This window comes from Mizuhopecten yessoensis, unplaced genomic scaffold, assembly GCF_002113885.1.
Source record: "Mizuhopecten yessoensis strain PY_sf001 unplaced genomic scaffold, ASM211388v2 scaffold8123, whole genome shotgun sequence".
Classification (NCBI taxonomy): domain Eukaryota; kingdom Metazoa; phylum Mollusca; class Bivalvia; order Pectinida; family Pectinidae; genus Mizuhopecten; species Mizuhopecten yessoensis.
The window spans coordinates 2,647,247-2,674,445 of NW_018407390.1; the positions used below are offsets into that span (position 1 = coordinate 2,647,247).

The 27,199-nt window shown below is 36.1% G+C and overlaps 1 protein-coding gene across 1 annotated transcript in view; it reads left to right on the forward strand.

The window, feature by feature from the left end:
- LOC110454964 overlaps positions 1 to 25,731 on the forward strand; it is a 31,365-nt gene extending 5,634 nt beyond the window's left edge. The window contains exons 3-9 of the mRNA XM_021504805.1: positions 8,800 to 10,041; positions 10,663 to 10,887; positions 12,499 to 12,597; positions 13,542 to 13,669; positions 15,075 to 15,211; positions 15,879 to 16,174; positions 17,603 to 25,731. Of these exons, the coding sequence (XP_021360480.1) occupies positions 8,800 to 10,041; positions 10,663 to 10,887; positions 12,499 to 12,597; positions 13,542 to 13,669; positions 15,075 to 15,211; positions 15,879 to 16,174; positions 17,603 to 18,903 (3,428 nt within the window). The 3' untranslated portion in view covers positions 18,904 to 25,731. The remainder of the gene's footprint in view (positions 1 to 8,799; positions 10,042 to 10,662; positions 10,888 to 12,498; positions 12,598 to 13,541; positions 13,670 to 15,074; positions 15,212 to 15,878; positions 16,175 to 17,602) is intronic.
- Positions 25,732 to 27,199: the final 1,468 nt, after the last annotated feature.

Here is a 27,199-nt window from a genome sequence, read left to right on the forward strand (position 1 = left end):
GACTTGCCGAAACAGTGTCCGCTCGATATCTCGAGTAATTATTAACGGATTAACTTCAAACTTCACAACAAGGTTAATTACCGTAGAAGCTTGATAAAGTTCGATAACCATTATTATCCGACCGTAATTATTGGAGTTATTCCCCTTGATTTCATAAATGCGATGCATGCGTTACATGATGTTGTATTGCACTCATTGATCTACCAGTTATGTTGAATTATTTCTCTTTTAATATCAATTACTCACAAATACTTCATATATTTCAATCATACAAACAACTGCTCATTCAATGTGTGGCGGGCATATTATATACCGCTCGCGGTAACCTTGTTTTTGTTTTTTTTAGTCTGAATAGAACGTTGCATATTTTTTGTTGCAAACAATTGGAAATATTGGCAGTAACTTTTATTACTAAAAAAAAAAGACCAAAAAATGAGGAATGTATTCTCAAATTCAATAAAAAATAATGCTATATTTTCCCAATTCATAAAGGAAGGCTGTTGTAAAATTTAGGGGAAAAACACTTATTGGGGGATGAGAAATGCCACACTGTATTCAATCAGTCTTTTCAATACTGTGTAATTTTCATTACGATTACACTTTGTTAGCTTACCTGATACTAAGTACCTGGATGAGCTTATGTGGAGGTACTTCGTCTGTTGTCTGTCATGTGTCATCCATTGGTTTTAAACAACATCTACTCCAAACTACTGAGCAGAATTAAAAGGGCTGACCTTCCTGATTGCTGAAGGAAGGGTCCAATTGACTGATTTGCGTTAAATGACATCTCCTCTCGAAACAGATTTAATTGCATTGGTAGCAAGCTAAGCACATGTGAATCTTAAGTGACGGTATGTACAGGTAAATAATTGGACTGACCCTCTGGGGCAGATGGGGCTGAATGAAAAAGTGATAAGAGGTCAAATCAGCTGATATGCTTAAAACGGCATTTCCTCCCAAAATACTAAGCAGATTTCAACCAAAAGTCATGAGAGTGGTAACATGCTTAGCCAATATAGGAATTACAAGTAATACAGATGAAGTTATTGAAGTTGAATTAATTAAACTTGTCACAAATTTTTCATTTTAGCTCGCCAGAGGCTTGCTAAATTGAAAAATTCTAAGACTCGTTTCATAAATCTCATATGAAATGGAATCTCATGTAAGATCCTATATATTCTGGCAAAAATAACTGCCTGGGTGTACTATTTCATTAGTTTCATGCTGTAGTGAAGCTGACGTAAAATCTTTCAAACAAACAAACAGGGCTAGTGAAAACTTTTCAATATTTACTATCTAAATACAGGGGAGCCTGCCCTATAGTAAACTTTGTTCAAAATCTGCATGTGTGCCAGCACTCAAAACTTATATTGTATCCTCTGAAACGATACATGATATACATGATTTGAAAACAGTGTTCTATCATTGACAAATTTAACACATTTGACTTGCATTTTACCAATTAATTATAAGTGGAATACAGTTAAACCAGATCTGTTTCCTGCTTTCAATTCAGTTATTAGGTTACTATATTATACATTTACTTTTGTTTTTAATCTTTTTACAATTAAAAAAATAAAAATAAATGTGTTGATGTGTATCTATAGAAAGAATTGCCAGTACATGTATATTATATGCCATAAGAATATATATATTTATTTTGGAACCAACAATTTATTCAAACTCACAATCTCACATTTTAATTATAAAATACTATATAAATATTTGTTTATAATTAAAACCTTTTCCAATGCACACTTTTCCTAAAAATTTTAAGTGTTATTAGCTGCAGTTAATTTCAAAATTTGAAAGCTGCAAGTGAGAAAGAATGACCTCAGCGTTCAGAATTAATTTTGCAAAAAAATGTTGAGTAGAAACTATAAATGGAACAAATAGTTTCCATGCATCTAGGATTATTTATCTTCATTCCCATTCACCACGGACATGCAGCTGTTCGAGATATTATAGGCCTTGGTATACAGCTGTTATAAATAAGATGTTAATGAGCCTGGACACACGTTATATTAAGCCCCTGGCCATGCAGTCGTTATAAGATATTAGGAGCCTGGCCGTACAACTGTTATATTAAGCCCCTGGACATTCAGTCGTTATAAGATATTAGGAGCCTGGATGTACAACTGTTATATTAAGCCCCTGGCCATTCCGTCGTTATAAGATATTAGGAGCCTGGGTGTACAACTGTTATATTAAGCCCCTGGCCATGCAGTCGTTATAAGAGATTAGGAGCCTGGGCGTACAACTGTTATTTTAAGCCCCTGGCCATGCAGTCGTTATATGTTATATTAAGCCCCTGGCCATTCAGTCGTCATAAGATATTAGGAGCCTGGGCGTACAACGGTTATATTAAGCCCCTGTCCATGCAGTCGTTATAAGATATTAGGAGCCTGGGCGTACAACTGTTATCCTTGGCAACCATTGCAAGGTATTATGGGCCTGTGTCTGCAAAACAGGTCAAGTGACACATTGAACAGTCTCAGGGTATAAATTTAATTTGAATAAAAACAAAAAAGTTTAATGAGAGTATGCTAGCACTGAGAGGGAACTGCAGGCCGAATTTCAAACTGGAGACAGTACGCCATCATAGGTTAAAACGTAAAAAAGGTTACTCATTTATAATGATGTTTGAGATGGTGTTTGGAAGATGCTTTTGCTTCAGAAGAAATACCTGTACTTGTATTCCAAAGAAGCTAGGTGAATAAAGCAAGAATTTACCTTTTCTCCTCGACTGGAAAGATATTTTTGTTAGCTAGAAATTCACTCACAGTTGCCGCCAGAGGTATGGTTGTACAGTTAAGGATTCATTTCTGATTAAAAACTCCAAGGAAACAGTGTCTCTTGTCAATTTCTCGACATGAATTGTTCATAAGGAGTATCAAACTATATTATTATGAAAAAATTTGTGACATGATTATAAAAAGAAAGTTTCTTCACTTAATTGTTCCTGTAAGATTGTCAACTGTTATCCAGTTAACCAGTTATAATTACGTAGGTTGCAAAATTCAATAACTTCATATACATGTATATAGCTGTTCAATTAGTTTTGCTATAGGTAGACCCATGTTGGTCTGTATTAGACCTAGATGTCAGTTATCTATCAATGAGAAGCTACGTACAGGTGAACATTTATTTATAAATAAAGCTGTTTGCATTGTTTTTGCCATCAATAGTACAATAAATGGCACCAGCAAAGTCTAAGGCCTGGACATATTTTGAAGGGGGCTAGATCTAGGTGACAATGGTGAAATGTAATCTTGATGAGATATTTTCTTTTGCTTTTAACTCATTCACCCCTGAAGACACATTTGAACTCTTCCAATTCAAAGGCTGGAATAGTTCATTATAAAATTTCAGGGGTGAATGAGTTAGGGTGGGATGTGCAATAGGTTATGTCTTCTGAAGACCATACATTTGAATCTTACATGTGAAACCCAGGAACATACCAACCACGCATCCATAAATGGGTTTGTCAACCAAATTGTCTTTCACAACCAATTGTAAACGTGTGCAATTTCTAGTGGCAAGGTTTTATTCTGGCCTTTGTTGTAAAATATTTTAACGCATTAGGTAATTTGGGTTGCTCACCCCTAATGAAAACATATTTTGAATATAACCTGTATTTGTTGTTGTGTATTGTTTGATTATCAAGTTACATACTTGAGTACTATTTTTTGAGTAATTGCTTTCTAAAATTCAACTGATTAAACAACCCTTATATTATCTATATACATTTAATAACCTATTTATGTTTTTTGGGGGAAACTTGAGATATACACTTTATAGAAATGTTGATGTATCAAAGGACAAAGGAAGTTGATATCCCACAATGAAGTGGTTAGCTATGAATACTGCTTTACCTGGGAAGGGTGGGGTGTATAATGACACACTTTAGAATAAGTTTTAAATGTAGAATTTTCCCCATAATTTTTTCATAATTCCAAGATATATTATTGAATCACATAGCATCTTTGAATGTGTTACATGAACATGTTATAATTTTGTTGAGATTTTGTAAATGAAAAATATAACTCCATGTGTTAAGAATCTGACTTGATGTAGGGATAAATTTCCCATTTTACAACCAAGATCTCAAGATAATATTGACTGTGTACATTCTTTCTCCGATACCCAATGATCATGAGTTACCTCCACTTATGTTGACAGATACACTCCAATATATATCAAGATAACAATTTCAAACAATATACAAATATTTTTTACCCAATAACAGTATTACACTTATAACATTTTTCTATCCATCAAAAGGATTATTAGACTGTTTGTATTGAGGCAGCAACATGTCTATAATACCAGGAACATGTTAAATGTCTCAATCTCAATTCTGTCTTCTTCTCTATCTGCGGCTATCACCCAGATTGCAAAAGTACATAAATGTATCTTAAAAGCATGGTAAACATTGGCCCTCATTTGATGTTGAAGCCAATGGACTACTGTTGTGACGAGTCCCTAGGGATGCTATCAAGGACAACAGGTGTAAATGGCCTCCTTGGAGGATTCCTATACCATTATACCCGGGGTTAAACTCAGATCTTCTTGAATTGGAGGATGGCTGGTAAATTATCTCATGGCCAGTTTTAATTCCCTTGGTCATCAAGGTCAAAGCCATATATATATAAACAAATGTATAATCTCTATTCTCCATTATGTCTGAAGGTATTACAAAAACCCTAGGACAAACCAAAAAATATGTTTGTTTCCTGTTACATATATGAAAAAATTACGGTAGTTCGCTTAGGTAAGTAAACAAATTGTCTCTTTAATATTTTTTATAGGGTTTTAATATAGTAGAGTAATCTCAGGAGAAAGAGGAAACAAATAGGGTGATAGGGTAACTCGCAACATTCAACTTGGCCCTATTGATTTTTTTCTATATATATATAAATTCGCAAATTGAAGTTTATAAACCCATGTGGCCAGAGCTCGAGGGGCATATGGCATAAGGTGGACCCTATATAGGGCAAAATTAAACAGCTTCATCTTCAAACACCACCTCTTCCTAATTGAATGGCTGCAGAGATTACAATCATTTTTGCTCTAATACAGTACTTGGGCAAAGTGTATGTTGTATAATGAAGGTTGTATTGGAGGTGTAGGACCTAAAAGGTGAATTCAGGATATGTTTGCTTCAAAATCCTAGTCCTCCTGAAAAACTGCATAGATTGTAACTATATTTGGTTTGAAACATCACTAGGGCAAGTTAACCATATTCTATATAAAGCAAATATGGTGTTGTCCATAAAGCCAATGAGGTAGGCCCCTATATGGGAATGTAAAGCTGTTTTTCTTTAAAACAGGTGCCTGCAGGTAGGGCATAAGAATTGTACCTGCTGCACCCATTTCATGATCGTAAGAGGCGACTAAATTTGGGATCTTATCTTTTCTCTTCTTTCTAAACAATTTTCTTCTTCCTAATGTCTCCCTTGACAATGTCTCACTTTTGGCCTTTAGTTGAGCGTTCGCCCCCGTGAGGAAGGCTTTGGGTTCTGTCCCCTGGCCGAGACATACCAAAGTCTGTAAAAATGATAGTTCCTACTCCTGCTTAACGCTCAGCAATTTAGGAGTTGGACGTCTGGTTCGCCTGTTGTCAGTATAATGTGACCAGGTGGGGTGTCCTGCTGGGTGTCTTTGGCAGTATGTTTCAGTGAGGTAGCACTATAAAGTCTGCATCAGTACTGCGCTATCACAAGGAGACAGACAGGAACATATCGCAGCCTCCCAAAACACAAACGCAAACACTACACTCATGCATTTTGCACACAGCGGAGGTCGTCCTTAAATGACCATAGCTGTTGATTGGACGTTAAACAATACTAAACTAAACTAAACCAAACTCCTTAAATCAACACCCCCACTATATGACCACTTACAGACTGTATACAGATAAGTGGGAATGAAGAAATAAATACATTTATACTAATAGGATTTACCCAGGGTTCAAGCCCCATGCCTGGGAATTAACTCCATTGGTTCTAACATGGAAATTGCTGAGATCTCCACACCACAACCATATATATAGTTGCTGAGCTTGATGAAATTATTACATTCATGCTACTGGAATTAATCTTGGGGTCATGCCTCATCCCTTGATTCTTACTCAGGGAGTCATAACATGGAGACGTTTGAAATCCTCACCCTTTAACCATATATGCAATTTCTAGGCATGAAGAGATTAATACACTGATGCTACCAAGATTGGCTTGGGGTCTCAGGGCCAGCCCTGCCCCTGAGTACTTACTCTCTGGTTATAACAGCTAAAATGCCCATGCTCTAACCTTACAGTTTTAAACCATTGCTAGGCATAAAGAGACTGATACTCTCATGCTACAATAATTTTGCTTGGATGTCAAGACCCACTGACTAAATCCATGGGTCACATAAAATGGAGACAATTGACATCCCCTTGCTATACCATAATTACAATTCCTAAGCATGAAGAAACAAATACACTCATGCTACTATCAGATTGGCTCTAGGGCCTGGCTTTGCCCCTGGGTGCTTATTCTCTGGGTCAAAACATGGAAACATTTGACATCCCCACTCTATAACTATGTGTAACAGTTGGTAGGCATGAAGTGACAAATACAGTTTTGCTACTGGGATTGATCGTTGATAACCAAATATCAAATTGCTCAGCAAGAGGAAACAAATGTCCTTAGTGTTTTACCTGCGCCTTGGTATTTTGTCCTTGTTACAGGTTATAATACTTGTACACTTTTGATTAACAAATACCATATTAAACAGGTTGTAACTTGAAAGTATATTCCAGGTGAACTATTACCACCCCTGCCCTGGGCATTTGTTTTACAATATCATTATATTGGATAAAAAATCTTTCACAGTATTACCTCATTAAGCTAATTGAAGTTGTATACAATTATATAAAATTGTTAAAAGCTTGGTTAACTTCAAGAGAATGGGAAAATTAATATGTCTTCTTTAATTACATATATTTTCAGATATGAAATAGAAACATCATTTATATATATTGGAATCCAACAAATTAACATGAAACAAAAAATTGAAATTATTAGGGTTTCATTTGACATTTTTTAGGATGAAAGGTTTTAAATCCTATTTTTATTTATTTTCTAAGATTTTTAAGCTAAAAATGCTTTAAGCAACTAGCCTTGGCATCTGAAAAAGAACATTTGGGGTTTAAAAAAACTGGCACACAGGTCAGAGGTTACTATTGATTTGGAATGGGAGGAGGCAACAGTGATCACTTTGCCTCCTTCACTTGTGCAGTACTCAGTGAGGCTGTGATGTAGCGATACCCACCAGATATAAAATCAATTCTGTGGGGAGAGATGGTCATATGTAAAAGGTAATCAATACGTAAGTGGCTAAGCTGAGGAGATCCGAGCTGACTGAATGAAGTGAGTGTTTTTTCACAGACTGGACTGGCCACTATGTGATAGATAACTGTACATGTGGGTTATCATGTAACTTTATGTGTATCGTCAACAACTAAGTGTGCATGTGTCTTTTTACGAACAATTTGAGGGTCATCGCGCGATCAACGAGAATGACATTTTTGTCAATGTGTAATTCTGTGTCTGTTATCACAGCTGTTTTTAATTAAGTCACTGCACATAATGCATTTTACCACATTTTTATGGTTACTTGTTGTGAAACATCTGTATATTTTGTCTTTTTAGTTACCATGACAACTGTTTACAATCATCTGTTTGGTGGCTGTAATAAGCATTAATATGTCTCTGTGGACGATGGGTTACCATGACCTTGTGTTTCCTTGATTTCGGTGACGTTACATACGTAACACTGTGATTTCATTGGTACTCTCAGACTATGAGAACATCTCAGTTACTTTAACATTATAAATTTAGGTCCTCTGGGTCACTGTGACCTTTATCATATAAAAGTGTCTATTTGGTTATATAAACTATGGCCTTTCAATTGTGTTTGATTTATTTTATATCACCTTGGTAACTGTGACCTCGCATACTAAATGGGTCGCTATGAACTGGTTGTTGTGATGTGGCACCAGTTTGTTTATTCATTATCACGTACTATGTCTATGTCATGGGGGCTCTTTGGTTACTTATCTGATTGAACTTACTTAACAAAGTTTTGCTAAATTATTTACTATATTCATTGATCTCTGTCAGGACAGTTGACCCCAGAGGTACCTATATGGCATCAACAAAACCAATGATGATGACTGTGCCAAAAATGTATAAATGTGACGTCAATGAAAGAGTGTGGTTTAATAAATCCTGGGCTTCATGCTTTGCCCATTTGGTCAAACATTCAACACTTGGGCCAAAAGTGAAATTCAAAATCACAAAAATTAATGACTAGAATTAGCCCTCAAGTTATCTGTGACGTTGTTTCAGAGTAGATATCAAATGCATATGTAAGTTTATATGTATTTACCTTGTAACACAAAAATCGACCAGGTCTTAGCTTTCAGTTGTAATCTATATGGTGCTCTTAATTCCTGCAGTATAGCCTGAATAGGCTCGGGTTTATCTGTAAAAAATTGTTTAGTCCTTGTCACTAAAGAATGTTCAGATAGAAGGGAGTAATTATGAAATTTGATATGTTATCGCTATTATATACACATATATATAGCCAGGGTACAATACTAAGGAGTGTCGTTTTCCACTCTTTGTGCATTACACATGAGAGTCTTCACTTGAACAGTAAACATAAAAGGTCTGTTTTGATTGAAAAAAATAGATGAAAATTTTCCGAAACTCCTCAAGGGAAATTGCTAGTATGTTTGCTATGTTGTAGATACTGACTGGGACCTAGTGGAGTCCTATCGCATGTTTGACAACCTGGTCAAGGTTGGTAAGATCAAGCCCGTCCAGCCACCAATGCACTCCCGCCTGTCCAGTGCTCCAGGGATGACTGGTGGTCAGCCGTCCCGCTCATCAAGTGGTCCAGGAATGACCATCAGACAGCCATCCCACCTGTCCAATAATCCGGGGATGACCAGTGGTCAGCTATCCAATGTGTCAAATGCCCAGCGGTATTCAAGTGGACAACCCAGACAGGAAACCTACCCAGGAGGTACAGGTTTGTACCGGGGCCCACAGCCAAGGCAGGAGAGGATTATTCCTATACAAGTGGAGAAGCCTCGTCCCCTGTCACAGGCTACAGGTCGCGCCTCCACCCCACCCCCTATGGCCAAGAGACCAGCCAGCCAACAAGTGCAGATGCACTTCAGGGATCATCCAGGTGACCAGACAAGGTTTCCTGGAGATCAGAGCAGGCTGTCTGGAGACCCAAATAGATATCAAGGAAACCAAAGTAGATTTCCTAGAGATCAAGGCGGGATGTCTGTAGGTTATAACAGGTTACCAGGCGAACATGCTATGTTTCAAAGTGACCAAGGACTATTACCAGGTGGACAGGGTAGGTTACCAGGAGACCAGGGTAAGTTCAAAGTTCAAGCAGTCAAACCACAAGCTACCTCCCATCAAGGAACACCTGGTCAGTATATGTCAGGACCAGGCAAGGTCGCAGAAATCAACCCAAGGTCAAACATTCTTTCTAGTAGTCCTGAAAAAAGTAGTAATGGACAAGTTAGATCCGGGGTAGGGTCAGGTCCAGGACAAAGAATATCAGTCATCAATATCAAGGGGCCCGGCCAGCATTCAGGGTTAGAGACTGAAGGTCAAAAAAGGTCAAGCACTCCCATACAGTATGTAAATCAGCAAACTTCTGGATTTGGATCTCAGGTTAAGCAACAGAGTCAAGTGCCAGGAGGGAAAATTCATTCTCAGCCACCACGACCCCAAAGTGAGATCATGTATGACAGTAAGGCATCAACGTCTAGAATGGTGGGAGGCTCCCTACCACCGAGTCAGACAACATCTATACAGAGGCCAGTCAGTGAGATAGTCTCCAGTGATAAACACACATCACTGGCCAAAGAAACCAGGTCAGCCGATGTGACACCCACAGGGAACCAGGGAGAGACACAGGATACAGGCAGTCGGGAATCTAAGACTGCACCTGTCACCCCATCATGTAAGTTCAAAACTAGTCATACAAATAAAAGACCTACATATTCCCTCCCAACATAACTAGATGCATGCATATATGAGACTGATGCACCTTTATAAATACCAAACCAGATTTCAGCTACTACCATACTGCACATATTATTTTGCCATTAGAAGAAATTAGTTAATTGGGAAAATAAATTTTCAAACATGAATGTTTGAGACTGGTTATTTACAGTTCCTATATATGTCTTAAATTTAGCATTATATAAATTAGTGCTTCAAAGTTAGCACATTGATGTAAACAGTATATTAATGTTCAATATGTTTTAATTGCCCTGTCTGTCTATGAACCTCATAATTATAAGTGCACCTCCTCCTCAACTTTTTGTGGGATATTTTTTTCCCTCGACACGGTGAAAGTACATCATATGTAGATGTGCATGAAGGAAAGGATTTGTGACTGCTGGGGCATTATATCCCCTGCAAACAAAGTTTGAATACACAGATAAAATGAAGCGGGGGCTATAGCTTTGCGAGCTTGCTCACAGTTTCTCTAGGTGATGTTTTTCAATTGCCTTAGTTTACTTTTAGTGATAAAATGTCTGGATTGTTATAAACTTTAAAACAATCTTCATTGTTACAGCTCCTCGGCCTCTGAAGCGTGGATTCTCTAAGATCGTGGAGAATGAATCACTGGTGAGTGCGACCAGAAGTAGCCTTCTACATGACATCGAGGAGGACAGCCATGATCACATGTATGTGCAGACATTTGTCTTACCTGACCTCACTATCTTTTCCTCTGACTATCGTGCTTTCCTGGAGAAGGACCTCATCGAAACCTCAACACTAGTGTCCTTGGAACAAGCAGGTCAGTTTTTAGCTCACCTGGCCCGTAGGGCCAAGTGAGCTTATGCCGTGGTGCGGCGTCTGGCGTCAATATTTTACTTTAAACAACTTCTTCTGAATAACCGAAAGGATCAGTATGATAATATTTAGTCAGTATCATGCTGGAATGAAGGGCTACCAAGTTTGATCAAATGAATGACATTGAATTATATTCAAGGTCACAGGGGTCAATTGTCTAAAAAAAACCTTTAAACGACTTCTTCTGAATAACCAAAAGGCCAAGAATGTTGATATTAGTAGCATGCTTGGATGAAGGTCTATCAAGCTTTTTTGTTTGAATGCCCTTGACCCACTTTTAAGGTCACATTTGGTTAAATATGTATAAACATTTAAATGACCTAATCTCAATAAACAAAAGGATAGGGTGGTAATATTTTGCAAGTTGCATCCTGAGATGAAGGGCGTTAAAATTTGTTCAACGTAATGCTCTTGTTCGACTTTCAAGGTCACAGGGGTGAAATGTTTTAAAATCTTTTAACAGGTTCTTATGAATGACTAATAGTCATAAATACTGATATTTTGCCTGTAGCTTTATTTTTAGATCACTTTTGAGGTTACAAGTGTGAGATTAATACCAGGTGAGCGATGCAGGCCAATTGGGCCTCTTGTTTGTTTCGAATTAATTAATAAAACATATAATGTATCTTTATGCCAGAGAATTTCCACTGTTGTGGAATTGCACAACATGCACCATGTGCACATGACAACATGCACCATGTGCACATGATGTGCTCTCCATGCAATAACATGCCTTCATCTTGCTACACAACAGGTAACAGAAAAAAATGTGCAATAGGTATCATGGTTGATAACAATTTTGAATACTTTTGAATAAATAGTGTGTGATATATATTTCCTGACTCACATATGTACACCCAGTGGACAATGCCCTGTACATGGATACAGATTAACATGACTGACCTTATGACTGTCATTGACTGTTTTTACAGTTTTGTGTGCTTACATTGTACAAACTGATTGACCCTTGGGCTAATTAGTGCATGTGTCATAGAGATTATCACTGGGAAGGGAAAAATATTTTGGGGAGAGTGATAGGAAGGGAGGGAATATAATTTATAATCTTATATGATCAGTTTATATGATTGCTTAGGAGCAACTGGATGTTTTCTCAATAAAAGGTGAGCATTCTACCTGCATACTGGACAGAAATTCAATTGTGCCAGCATTTTTTGAATAGCAATATAAAAGACCTAGGTCAGTTACAGATAAACATGGGACGTCTCGTTGACATATGACAGTGTCACCTGGCATATCTAGGCATGGTTATGTCAGGTCACACAGCATACGTATAGGACCAAATATTAGCCAGAGTACGAGTTCCAGGCTTGAACATCAATGACATCAGAGCACTGGAAAAATACCATTAACATCAGGTCTAATTGTGTTTTGAAGGATATCAGTTGCTGATCTACTGCCTAATCAGCAATCAACACAATTGTCCTTTTTTTTAATTCCTATTTATTAATCAACAGTTAAACAGTTTTAATCCTGATATTGAAAAATCCTGACCGAATGATCTGCTACCATATTCTACTTTATGTGTTGTTTCCAGGGCGACTGAACTGGTGGGCAGAGATGGGGATCTGCCAGCGACTCCTTCCCATGGCAACCTCGGGGGATGGCAACTGTTTGTTACATGCTGCATCACTAGGTACACATGTTGTGATAGCTGATACATGCAGTAGTGGCTTGAGGGGGAACACTGTTTTAGTTTTTCAAATTGATACATGTGAATAGCATTATATAACTATCTTGTCCTCGTTATCAGTGCTCTAAAAATTGGTTACCTAGAAGCAACATTATGGCTCTTTTTTAGAAAAGATTATACAGCTTCATTGAATAGTTTAGCAGATCTGATTTCAGACTTGTTATGTGTATGATACCACTGTAAGTTAGAATATCATTTAAAAACTATCTCAAATCCTATTTGATAGGTAAAGTGTACGGCCGTTTTCGTTTAAACGGTTCAACCGGTCGGACCACAGTTGTTCGTTTATTAAATAATGTCGGACCTAGTAATCTGATGCTGCTTTCAGGCGAGCCTTGACAAAACCTTGCAAGGCCTGCATAAATATTTGCAGGTCCGCTAGGATTAATACCCGAAATTGTTACCTTTAAAAACGGACGAACCGGTTGTTCCGCATAAGCGAACAGGCCCTAAGACTTTTGTAGCAAGTGTAATACCAGGAAACAATTCCATGGACCTGATTAACAGAAAAAAATCAGAGAAGAAATATCTGCATTTCTATCTTTGAAAACACCTGACTGATTGTAAGGAAAGATTAACATTGTTTCTAGAAACTAAATCATTCTAATGGCCTATTGAAAATTATTGTGTTTTAGGACTACATTTATTCAATATTTATTCTCTCATGGAAAAAAAAGAATTGATTTTCCAATGTAAAGAGTATAATAAAGATACAGGTAAGAGATTGTAAATTTGATCTACAGTAGGTAACACATTGATATATAGAAATGTAGATACAGAGCCTTTACTTTATATCTAAGCCTTTGGGAAATTATTGCTGTTATGACACCAGCATAGCATTATTTAGTTGCCTCCCTTTGACCAAAGATGATGTGTTATATTACCAGCTATGTGGGGTATCCATGACCGTGAGCTGATGCTAAGAAAGGCTCTGTATGACACACTGACACGACAAACCTACAGCAAGGCCCTGTACAGGCGCTGGAGGTGGCAGCAGACCCAGGTCAACAAAGAGGTAGGCAGGCACCGTCGTATTTCAGGTACAAGTGAAGTTTGAACTCTCAAAACAGGGCAATAAATAAGTGGAGTCAGTACAGAGGTAGGCACAGTTATAAATGTATGGGGTATAGAGTATATAAGTATGGTCATTACAGATGTGGGCATCGTTATAAATGTATGTGGTATAGAGTAAATAAGTCGAGTCATTACAGAGGTAGGCACCGTTTTAAATGTATGTGGTATAGAGTAAATAAGTATGGTCATTACAGATGTGGGCATCGTTATAAATGTATGGGGTATAGAGTAAATAAGTCGAGTCATTACAGAGGTAGGCACCATTATAAATGTATGTGGTATAGAGTAAATAAGTATGGTCATTACAGAGGTAGGCATCATTATAAATGTATGGGGTATAGAGTAAATAAGTATGATCATTACAGATGTGGGCATCGTTATAAATGTATGGGGTATAGAGTAAATAAGTCGAGTCATTACAGAGGTAGGCACCATTATAAATGGATGTGGTATAGAGTAAATAAGTATGGTAATTACAGATGTGGGCATCGTTATAAATTTATGGGATATAGAGTAAATAAGTATGGTCATTACAGAGGTAGGCATCATTATAAATGTATGGGGTATAGAGTAAATCAGTATGGTCATTACAGATGTGGGCATCGTTACAAATGTATGTGGTATAGGGTAAATAAGTATGGTCATTACAGATGTGGGCATCTTTATAAATGTATGGTGTATAGAGTAAATAAGTATGGTCATTACAGATGTGGGCATCGTTACAAATGTATGTGGTATAGAGTAAATAAGTATGGTCATTACAAATGTGGGCATCATTATAAATGTATGTGGTATAGAGTAAATAAGTCGAGTCATTACAGATGTGGGCATCGTTATAAATGTATGGGGTATAGAGTAAGTTAAATCTCAAACAGGGTAATATATTAAGAGTGTAACAATTCATTAAAGCATTAATAGATCACAGAAGTTCACCTTCCAATACACTGTTACAAATAATTGACTGTAGTGGTTTTGCCCTAAAAGACTGATTACTTAAGTTTGTGATTAACTTTGACTCAGGTGGTCCAGTGCAGTAGTGGATAGCACACTTACCTTTCACCACTGCAAGGTGACTGTGGGTTGATGCCCTATTCCGATATGAAAAGGTCTGAGGTCACCTGCTCGACCATGTTGGTTTTCTCATGGTACTTCAGTTTTCCTTCGCATTAAGACTTCTGGTGCGCTACAATCCAATCCATCAAGAGTGATAAATATAAGTCAATACATTTTATTTTCAGACCTTTTGTAAAGTTATTCGACCAACACACAGATACACACAAATAATTCAGACCCCCTTCATGTTGCCTGGTTTCACTGTACAGTGTATTTATTTTCGTTCTTTTCAGTCGGGTCTGATCTTCTCTGAAGATGAATGGCAGCAGGAGTGGAAGGGCGTCCTGAAGCTGGCCTCCACCCGTCCTAGGTCCCTGCCTGGCATGTCTCGCCGCAGCAGTAGTTGTTGTGATAGTGCCATTACTCAGGGGTAATGATGAAATCTTTTATAAAGTTCATCTCGCTGTGTATACCATATTCAGCAGTTGCTTGTGTAATAATATTTTTTAACTATGAAACACCTACCCTGGTCATGGAATAGGTTCTTTAAGACAACCAAGCCAGGATTGTTTAACATATTGTTTAATATTTGTATCAAGTATTGTAATGTATACTATTCACTTTTTATCAGACAATAGCCCATCATACATATTTATTATCAAGGTCAAAAATGCTCAATGTAGAGTCGGGCAGATGCTTTTGGTCATTTTGACTTACTTTTTGCCTATCTACCGACCTTGTTCTCTATACTTTATATATTGTAGAATATCTACTGATAGATCAACCCTGATGGGTTTATACCCTCAGCTGTATAGTATTTGAAATAAAAATAAATGTAAACAGTAACATTGACCAGCTCATATGGACATAAAGAATGCTTACCTCTAGTTTGATGTAAATGTTACACACATGTCTGGAAGTGTTCTCTAGCTCTCTTGGAGATCTGGAAACAACCATTTAACTTGATGACTTTTGAGATCTTAAAACCGTGACAACATAATCATAGATTAAGAAGAATTCTAAAACATATATCAGAATGTTACAAGCTGTTGATTTGCCTTTCGCGTACATTTATGCCTGTGTGTTATGTGTTACAGAGGAGAAGCATCAACCCCAGTGGTGTACGAAAGTCTGGAAGAGTTCCACGTGTTTGTGTTGGCTCATGTCCTACAGCGAGCTATCATCGTTGTGGCAGACACCATCCTGAAGGATTCTCATGGGGAGGCTCTCGCTCCCATCCCCTTTGGTGGGATTTACCTGCCTCTAGAGATTGAGTCCAAGTCCTGCTACAGGTCACCTCTGCTACTCACCTATGATGCTGCTCACTTCTCTGCTCTAGTGCCTATGGAAAAACAAAGCTCGCCACCCACTGAAGATAAATCAGCTCTTCCAGGTGAGTGTTACCTGGTTTTGAAATAATCTAGTGATAAATTTATGTTATTTTGTGAAATGACATAATCTTCATATCAATGTCTGTACTATAATGCCACACAATGGTTGGTGATATATCATGTTTATTTCTTGTTCACCTGGCTTTTGACAATTACACCCATGCTTCTAGGGTTGGATCTGGGTCAGTCAACATCCCAGGGGACTTAAATCATAATAGATATATAAACAGGTGTGATCCTGACCCTATTACCACATTTATAGTTATTAAGCATGATGAGAAATATACAATCATGTCACTAGAATTTGTCTTGTGGTCAGTATGAGATATCCAAAGAGAACAAATATCTGAAGTTAAAATGATAACAACTGATGACAAAGCACCAAAATTAACTTGTAGGTGAATGGGGCATTTAAAGATATTCAAGTAAATAGTAATGAAATTGAAGTGTTCGTTGACTTGATATATTTGTGTAGCTATGGTAGCTTTGATGTGTGTAGCTATGTTGTGTAGGTGGGTAAGATAGAGATGTACAATAATGTATGTACATGTTGACCTATTGTGAGTGTGTGGCTATGATCTGTAGGTGGGTAAGATAGAGATGTACACTAATGTGTGTACATGTTGACCTATTGTGAGGGTGTGGCTATGATGTGTAGGTGGGTAAGATAGAGATGTATACTAATGTGTGTACATGTTGACCTATTGTGAGTGTGTGGCTATGATCTGTAGGTGGGTAAGATAGAGATGTACACTAATGGATGTACATGTTGACCTATTGTGAGTGTGTGGCTATGCTGTGTAGGTGGGTAAGATAGAGATGTACACTAATGTGTGTACATGTTGACCTATTGTGAGTGTGTGGCTATGCTGTGTAGGTGGGTAAGATAGAGATGTACAATCATGTATGTACATGTTGACCTATTGTGAGTGTGTGACTATGATGTGTAGGTGGGTAAGATAGAGATGTATACTAATGTGTGTACATGTTGACCTATTGTGAGTGGGTGGCTATGATGTGTAGGTGGGTAAGATAGAGATGTATACTAATGTGTGTACATGTTGACCTATTGTGAGTGTGTGGCTATGCTGTGTAGGTGGGTAAGATAGAGATGTACAATCATGTATGTACATGTTGACCTATTGTGAGTGTGTGACTATGATGTGTAGGTGGGTAAGATAGAGATGTATACTAATGTGTGTACATGTTGACCTATTGTGAGTGTGTGGCTATGAGGTGTAGGTGGGTAAGATAGAGATGTACACTAATGTATGTACATGTTGACATATTGTGAGTGTGTGGCTTTGATGTGTAGGTGAATATGAACCTATTGTGCCCGTGTCACTATGATGTCGATATTACATTATGTAGATAGTAAATTGTTGTGTTTAGCTATGATGTTAACATGATTTTATCTTGTTGTTCTGTAGCTGCCGTGCCCTTGGTTGGACCAGACCTTGTCCTGTTACCGCTACACTTTGCGGTAGACCCAGGTGCAGGGTATGACTGGGGCCGGACCAACTGCATCGGTGTCAGCGTGTGTAACAGTCTAGAGGATCGCATCAACCTGCTCCAGCAGTTTCTTGAAATGGACAAACTACCAATTCTTTGTGAGAGTGATTATGATAGTGATGCTCGCTCGACGGGGTCGTACGAGTCTGATGAAAATCTGGGTTGTATTGGAAAGGATAAGAAACGTGATAGCAAAATGTCTCAACAGATTCAAAACATGACGAAACAGTTTGGAAGCTTAGGAAAAAGTGTGGGTAAAAAGTTACGTAAGAACTTTGGAAGTGTGGGAAAAGCTCTCAAATCAATGGGGCCAGATTCAGAAAAAGGGAAGCGTGTAGGTGGTGTTACACAAAGTACGAAAGTGCAACTCACCATAGCAGCCATGTCAGAACAAGAACAGACATTTGTTTGGTGTGCAAAACTTTCAGTGTCTCAGAGCCAGACTCGTAGACGCATGATCAACAATTACCTTCAAGACTCAGAAGCACGTTTCAAGCAAGATCGAGAGCTGATGAGGCCTAGCAGGGAAGAGATTCGTCGTCGATCCCTTGGCACTTATGCTGATAGCGACCATCTGACGAAGTGTGTCACATCTGCATGCAACATGTACGGCAACCCGGAAACCTGCTACCTATGTTCTAAGTGTTTCTCTGAGCAAAGACTTCAAGCTTTAGAGAAGGAAAAATTGAGCAATAAAACTTCCAACCCTCAAAATCCGTCTAAAGGTCCAGAACAAATTATAAAAAAGTGTGGCCAGTCCATGTTTTATATCTCACCGGATGAGGTTGCTGATGCTGACGATGCATTTGTCTCAGATCCGAAATTGCTGGTGTCAAAGTCAGGTCCACCCTCTTCACAGGTCAACAACAAGCACCATGCAAATGTAATGTCTGGTCGAGATAGAACACCATCACCGGATTACGATAATGTGGAGTACAAGACTTATAACAAAGCAGCACCAAACCCCTTGGGCCCAAGTCGGATACCTGCGTCCAACTCCTCTGTTCCTGGGCACTCTACAGTGCCAAACTCCTCAGGGCCTGTCCATCCAACGATCTTGCAACCAAAAGTGGCCAACACAGCTAACAAAGGGGTGGGAGCCCCCTGTAGAACGGCAGGTTGTACTTTTTTTGGAACTGAGGCTACCGAATTCTATTGTTCTGCCTGCTTTAAAAAATCAGCTGTTGCCCAGAAACCACAAGGCTACATAGTGACATAGCAGAGTCCCTGTCCTATATGTATATACGGGTAGAAACAGGCATGCATTTTGGGCTTAGGACATGAGCTTCCTCATATTTCTGTACTTAATTTCCATTTGATTTTTAACTTGGAACACTTTAAAAGTTAAAATGTGTACTCATCTTGTATGCAATACATGCATGATATTTTTTTCTTTTTTTTTAATTTGATTTTATTTCAATTAATTTTTTGGATTAATATATTTATTTAACTTCCTGTTGCTATAGTCCATATCCAGGGGATTGCCAGTATTTGTGACCTTCCCACTGTCAAATATGAATCCTGTACATTGTTTCATCACTAACTTATGTCTTATGTGTGAAATTTTCTTTAGTCTCTGTTATCAGCAAAATAGAGCTCTGTAAAATCTGTATGTCACATATAGATCGTAAATACAAATAATAGGATTTCAAATACTCTAAAAAACTTTGAAATGCAAGCAAAATTGGTTTTGTATTAAACTTGTAATATATACATGTAATATTACAAAAAATGTTCTGTTTTAATACAATACATATACATTCAGTTTGAAAGCAGATTTTTACAGTGATGCCCATTTTGAAGGATCTTGAACTGTCTAATTAGCCTGATACAGAACTAATCAGGCAAGTTTTACAGTTCATGAGTCTTGTTTTATGTATAAATTTATGGTGCTTAAAATGTCAACCATGATTTACCTTATGCAACAGGTAAATTGTTTTAGGTCCTTCACTGATATCAGATCTATTAAAAGTCAATTAACACCAAAGGTAGTTATTAAACATTGTTCAGGGTGCTGTTTTATTTCAGTGCTTTTTTCACTGTGATGTCATTAAAGCTTTAAATAATGTTAGGATTTACATGTCAAATATTTCACGATCTCTGTTTATTTAAATTTTATTCAATATTGTGGTCAGAAGAAGTTTGCCTTCATGAAGTATTTTACGAAGCAAAAATATGATAAAATTTATTACCAGTTATCAGTGAATTTTGGGAGACTTTCATAATTATTTGGTTCTATTTTTTGGTTTCATTTTTTTATATTTGTGCTGGAAGAAAGTGGACTCTACACAAGAGAGCTTAAAGTTGTTATAACTTTGTAGATCCAGTAGATAAATAATGACTGCTAGAGATCCGCTTGTCCTCTTATATGTTTACATTATGATGCCATTATCAGAAATCCATATGGTAATATAATCCCCTTAATTTATATACAGTAAAACCTTTGTTATAATGCCCACAGTTTCATTGGCCATCTCACTTACTTCAGTGTCCCATTTTCTATCTTTTATCAAAATTTCATTTATACATTTCCTACAAAATATCGCCAAACTCCTTTATAAAATGTCAAAATTTGGCTTGACGATTGGTTGCAGTATAAAGATCTTCTATTCTACTTCCTACTCGTAAAACTTTAGTGCAGGTAATATCTTCATTTTTATATTTTTGATGTATATTTGATGAATTTCAATTTATACATTTGTTTTTCATTTTCCATAATTATATATTTGACTATTCCATTTCGTTATTGTTCTTCATGGTCTAAAAGTCAATATGATGCTCTGTGATTGTTTATATATTGAATGCTTTTTGATACGTTAATTAGCATTGTCTCAACTCATGATAGTCATTGTTTCCGTCACGGTTCAAGTTGGGCATTTTTACATTGTTTGCATCATCTTGATGAAATATTAGTCATCACACTGTTTCATTGTGATCTTTATTTATTTATTAATTTTTTGGTATTTTGAAACAATGTTATGATGTTTAAATATTTTGGTTTTAAATGAAAAAATAGCACGAAGGATAATATGTATGTGTTCATGAACTAAGCATAGTTGCAGGTGATCTCCAGAATTTTCAAAACTTCTTTACCAATGACATTAACAAATGCTTTTGTTATCTTGAGCAAAACAGAAAATAATTTGTAATATTGTAATGAACTTATTGTTATCGATTATTTCAACTGGTAGTTCAGATGAAAGAATTCATTGTTTATATGCAAAGTGCACTGAACTGAAGCTATTTTTTTTTTTATTTTTTTTTTATTTTAAAATCTATTTTGGTGTATGACTTGGATCTAAGGTACTTTGTTCATGTTTTGTTTAATTCTTGCGATGGGACACTCAGATTTTGTGTTTCACTGTAGCCATGATGCAAAATGTTTGTGCTAAAGAAAATGAAATGAAAAAACTAAAACATTGACAAGCATGATGCATGTACTTTACCATACCATTTTTAGTGCAAAGTTCAAAGGTGGTCTGGGCCAGAATGCAAATGAAAACAAGTTCTATAAGTATTGCTTAATTGAGGATTGTAACATTTTAGAATTAATTGAGAGTAATGCAAACTTGTATGCAAGTTTTTTCTTATTTATCTTGTTTTGTTATTGCTGTAAGGTTATTGCTGTAAGGTTATTGCTGTAAGGACATTTCAGTTTAGTTGTACATTTAAATACGTCTGTGTAAAATATCGGGGTTGTTGCCCTTTTTTCGTCCATGGCTTAGGGCAGATTAAGGGTGTCATTTACGTTTTTGAATGAAGTGTTGAACTGCATGTTAACTGCTATAGAAGCTCAAGTCCCATGAAGTTATGATATTCATATGGTTCTAATTTCTCCTGATTGTGGCACTATTTTGTACCTATAGGCACCTCTATGACTTATACAGGTAATATTACAGTAACATATGACTGTGAATGACGTGATACCATTAATATCCATTGATGAAATATGTAATCTGTACATATAGTTTGAGCTTTAAAAGTCTGTTACGATAAACATTTGTGCTTCCTTATCTAGTTCGTATACGTTGCATTGATTCTTTAAAATTACCTTGTATCATGCTCTCTGTTAAAGGCAATTCAAAACTTATTTACAATTTATATTACCAATAAGCAGAAGTTAAATAAGTTGTATCTAATTATTGGTAGGAACTGAGTGAAACTGAAACTTTAGGAAAACTTTATATAAGGTTGTTTTACATGTTTACCTTATTAAGGTTCATACTCTAGTGGTGTTGTAGAATGGTCATGTTGTAACATGGTCAGTAGAATGGTCATGTTGTAATATGGTCAGTAGAATGGTCATGTTGTAATATGGTCAGTAGATTGGTCATGTTGTAATATGGTCAGTAACATGGTCATGTTGTAATATGGTCAGTAAAATGGGCATGTTGTAATATGGTCAGTAGATTGGTCATGTTGTAATATGGTCAGTAAAATGGGCATGTTGTAATATGGTCAGTAGAATGGTTATGTTGTAATATGGTCAGTAGAATGTTCATGTTGTAATATGGTCAGTAGAATGTTCATGTTGTAATATGGTCAGTAGATTGGTCATGTTGTAATATGGTCAGGAAAATGGTCATGTTGTAATATGGTCAGTAAAATGGGCATGTTGTAATATGGTCAGTAGAATGTTCATGTTGTAATATGGTCAGTAGAATGTTCATGTTGTAATATGGTCAGTAGAATGGTTATGTTGTAATATGGTCAGTAGAATGTTCATGTTGTAATATGGTCAGTAGAATGGTTATGTTGTAATATGGTCAGTAGAATGGTTATGTTGTAATATGGTCAGTAGAATGGTTATGTTGTAATATGGTCAGTAGAATGTTCATGTTGTAATATGGTCAGTAGAATGGTCTTGTTGTAATATGGGCAGTAGAATGGTCATGTTGTAATGTGGTCAGTAGAATGGTCATGTTGTTATATGGTCAGTAGAATGGTCATGTTGTAATATGGTCAGTAGAATAGTCATCCAGAATAGTCCAGAACATTTTACTGGACTCTAATATCTTTAAATATTATTTTGTTGCCAACTAAAAGAATGTTATAAATTAGACAAGACAGGGTTGATGTGTCTGTTAACGTTGTTCTTATCTACCCAGACGTAAAAATGGCCACCAGTATGTGCAGGGAAGTAAGTCATATCAGTATAGATAATGAGGTTAAAACTTGTTTGATAGGTTATATAGTCAGAGATTTGATACTAATTTGACCTGTTTAACATTAATTTCAAACCATTAAAGATATCCCTCATTGTTTAGTCCCCAATTAAAGTTGCATTGTATCTAACTTTAATATGTATTGGTCTGTGAAATTTACATTGGTTAACAAGTGAGATATATTGTTGAAGTGTTAAATCTGAAATAAAATTTCAGTATTTATTGGTATTTGAATCTCGTTTGTGATATACAAGGTTACCGGTAGGTACATGTAAATCTGTTAAAGATTATTTAAACTTGGAACCAAATGGCAGTTCAACAAAATTGTACAGTAAAACTTGTCAAGTAGGAACACACATCTATAACATTTTTGTTCTCATGCAAAGTCAATGTCAGGAACATTAAACACTTATCATTAATGTATACATTTTGTCTAGCAAAATAAAAAAACTTGTTGTTGCCAACCTGTTTTACTGTAGTTCCTGATAGATCATTGTTTGTGGTTTACTGTAGTTATAAGTTACAGTAGATACTCAGTGGTTAACTTACAGAATTATAAGAAAAACTCACAGGTTTAATAACACCAGTTATAAGAGAAATGTACAAGTTTACATAGTTATAAGAGAAACTCACTGGTTTAATAACACCAGTTATAAGAGAAATGTACAGGTTTACTTAGTTATAAGCTAGATACTCAGGTTTACTCACAGAGTTATAAGAGAAACTCACTGGTTTGATTGCAGTAGTTATAAGAGATATTTACTAGTTTTCTTAGTTATAAGAGAAACTCACTGGTTTAATTGCAGTAGTTATAAGAGAAATTTTCTAGTTTACTTGGTTATAAGTAACATTGTCACTGGTTTCCTGGCTCTGTATTGTAAGCATCAGTGGTAAGAGTAATGTAGTTATAAGACTGGTTTCCTGGCTCTGTATTGTAAGCATCAGTGGTAAGGGTACTGTAGCTATAAGACTGGTTTCCTGGCTCTGTATTGTAAACATCAGTGGTAAGAGTACTGTAGCTATAAGACTGGTTTCCTGGCTCTGTATTGTAAGCATCAGTGGTAAGGGTACTGTAGCTATAATACTGGTTTCCTGGCTCTGTATTGTAAACATCAGTGGTAAGTGTACTGTAGCTATAAGACTAGTTTCCTGGCTCTGTAGTGTAAACATCAGTGGTAAGAGTACTGTAGCTATAAGACTGGTTTTCTGGCTCTGTAGTGTAAGCATCAGTGGTAAGGGTACTGTAGCTATAAGACTAGTTACCTGGCTCTGTATTGTAAGCATCAGTGGTAAGAGTACTGTAGCTATAAGACTAGTTACCTGGCTCTGTATTGTAAGCATCAGTGGTAAGAGTAATGTAGTTATAAGAGAAATGTTGTGGTTTACAGAAGTTATAAGAGAAATGCTGTGGTTTACAGTAGTTATAAGAGATTTGATTTATGGTTTACAGTAGTTATAAGAGAAATGCTATGGTTTACAGTAGTTATAAGAGAAATGCTATGGTTTACAGAAGTTATAAGAGAAATGCTGTGGTTTACAGTAGTTATAAGAGAAATGCTGTGGTTTACAGTAGTTATAAGAGATTTGATTTATGGTTTACAGTAGTTATGAGAGAAATGCTGTGGTTTACAGTAGTTATAAGAGATTTGATTTATGGTTTACAGTAGTTATACGAGATTTAATTTATGGTTTACTGTAGTTATAAGAAAAATGCTATGGTTTACTGTAGTTATAAGAGAAAAGCTGTGGTTTACAGTAGTTATAAGAGAAATGCTGTGGTTTACAGTAGTTATAAGAGAAAAGCTGTGGTTTACAGTAGTTATTAGAGAAATGCTGTGGTTTACAGTAGTTATAAGAGAAATGCTGTGGTTTACAGTAGTTATAAGAGAAATGCTATGGTTTACAGTAGTTTCCATTAGGCTTCAAACATCAATAGGAAACTAAGGAGGAACAGGAAAGCTCTGTTATAGGCTGTACATCGGAAATATTAAAATATAAAAATTATTCCACCCCCCCTAAAAAATTGTTTGAACAACCTAAATTACTGAGAATTGTATCCACATTAATAGCCTGCAATGTAATGATGCCACAATGCCCTCGAGTATTGACGCTTTAGGAGTCATCATTGATTAAACAATATCAGTGATTTTCTTAGTCTTAATATACGACTGTTACTACAGTTGTATTAACATTGTTATCTGGTGCTCATAGAGTCCATGTTATGTCTGTTCCATGTATAACATTTACACAATCCCATTACGTATGCAAAGATAAAGACTAATAAGGTTACTTCTGTAATCTGAGGGTAGGTTGATTACCTGTAATTCCACACATATATTTACACCTGTGAAATGTTCATCCAACATGGACGCTGGTTCTGAAACAATTGTTTTTGTTAGTTAACCTATAATTTAAACAAGGTGATTTGGTAACAAATCGCAAAATACAAAAGAACTATTGGCGGCTTGCAGTCATAGCATGCAATGAATCAAAAGAAAACGGTTCTTACAAAACAGAATTTAACAAATGGAAATAAGCACAAAATGTAATCCTTAAAATAAAATAAAATATCCAAAAATTTTAAGAACATAAAACTTAACACATAATCAAACCGAAGAATAAAATTGGCTCCATATGAAATAAAGAATGAAAATGTAAAATGTCAAGACCATCTGTCTGAAAATTATCTGGGAAGTTTGAGGTAGGGGTAATGATCTGAAACAATCGGTCTACTTTTGAAAGGAAATTCCTCAGTGGGTATGCTTGATGGACCTGTAACCGTGTTTGAAGGCCTCTGCTGTCAAAAACAACATCTCGTGTTTCATAAAAGAACAGGTCTGGTTTAACTGGTCAAAGCTCTTGGAACAATCAAATTTGATAAAAAAAAAAAAAAAGTACAGTAATGTTGAACACCAAAATTGTTTGATATTTTATTTCCCTTTAGCGTGATACACAATTATATACCTCCAGATGATTGTCTATATCCTCACCAGACATACACTTACACCGAGATTACCAAGCAGTTACAAGTCATGTTCGGTCAAGGAACAGATCAGTGCTTTCTCATGAAGATACATTTTATTAAATGCTAACTGTGTGAATACTGGTTACAGAAGTCGACACCCGTTTATTAAAATGCATGATACAGTTATGTTGTTACGTATTGTTTACAATAACTTGTTGTTATGGTCATGCAACAAAACTCATGATTCCATTTTTTTGTGAATCATTATTATACAATGATGTGTTATTATAAGAGTTGTCATATACATTTCTATGTTTCCATGCTTTTGTGTTCTAATTATTTACATGTGTGTTATATAACTATTTAAATGTGTTATAAATGTTTAAATGTATATGTGTGTAACAGTTATACAATTATGGACTTAAGTGATGGTGAATATGATGTGATATGAACTTGAGAATTTTATATTAACCAAGGTGAATACAAAGGATAACAAAAATCTTTGAAATATTCATTATCAAGCAACTGTTTATCAAAAATTTCCCTAAAAGCAATATTTAGAAAATGATCTTCATTGAAATACTGGTCATAATAAATATTTGAGAACTGCTCACATTTGCAAAATCTGACCAATGGGATTGCGAGAAATTGTTAAGTATATAATAACACAGTTAATATTTAGATTGTGTTATAAAACTATTTATAACATTTTTGCTAGTAAATTATTGAATTCTATCAGCTTGAGAATACTGGTATCTTTCACACTGTGGCAGATATCAAAAGTTCATTTAATTGTCTCAGCAGGAATATATCCCGTTTGGTATTGACCAATCAAAATGGTTCTTCCTCTTCACTGCATCCAAAGCTGCAGAGTTTCTGGTCGGATACAGAAGAAACATTAGTACAACAAGTAGTTGTCTTGGTACATCTTCGCTGCATAAGTTAAGTTCTTACCAGATATTACCAGAAAACAGTGGTTTTGCAATGACTTGCCAATTCAAATTTGTCTACAGCCGTGCTGTCCTGCGTGAAGCCATCAGAATACGTTACCAAGGATTACGCTATTACGCTAAACCTCTAATTGTTTTGATGTGTGATCATTTTCATCATTGTAGAAAATTCAAAATGTTGTCATTATTTACATGTATGTGTGTTATATACATGAAACTATTAGCATGTACATGTGTTATCATAAAACTATTTACATCTATGTGTGTATATATATCTATTTACATGTACATGTTATTTGTTAATATTATGCATTTCAAAAGTTGTGTTGATGTTTAGACAAACTTGACTTTGGTAATGTTCAGATATTTCTTATTGTAAATGGATCAGATTTTACTATAATTGAATAGAAGAGGTTTGTTATACGATGTATGTAA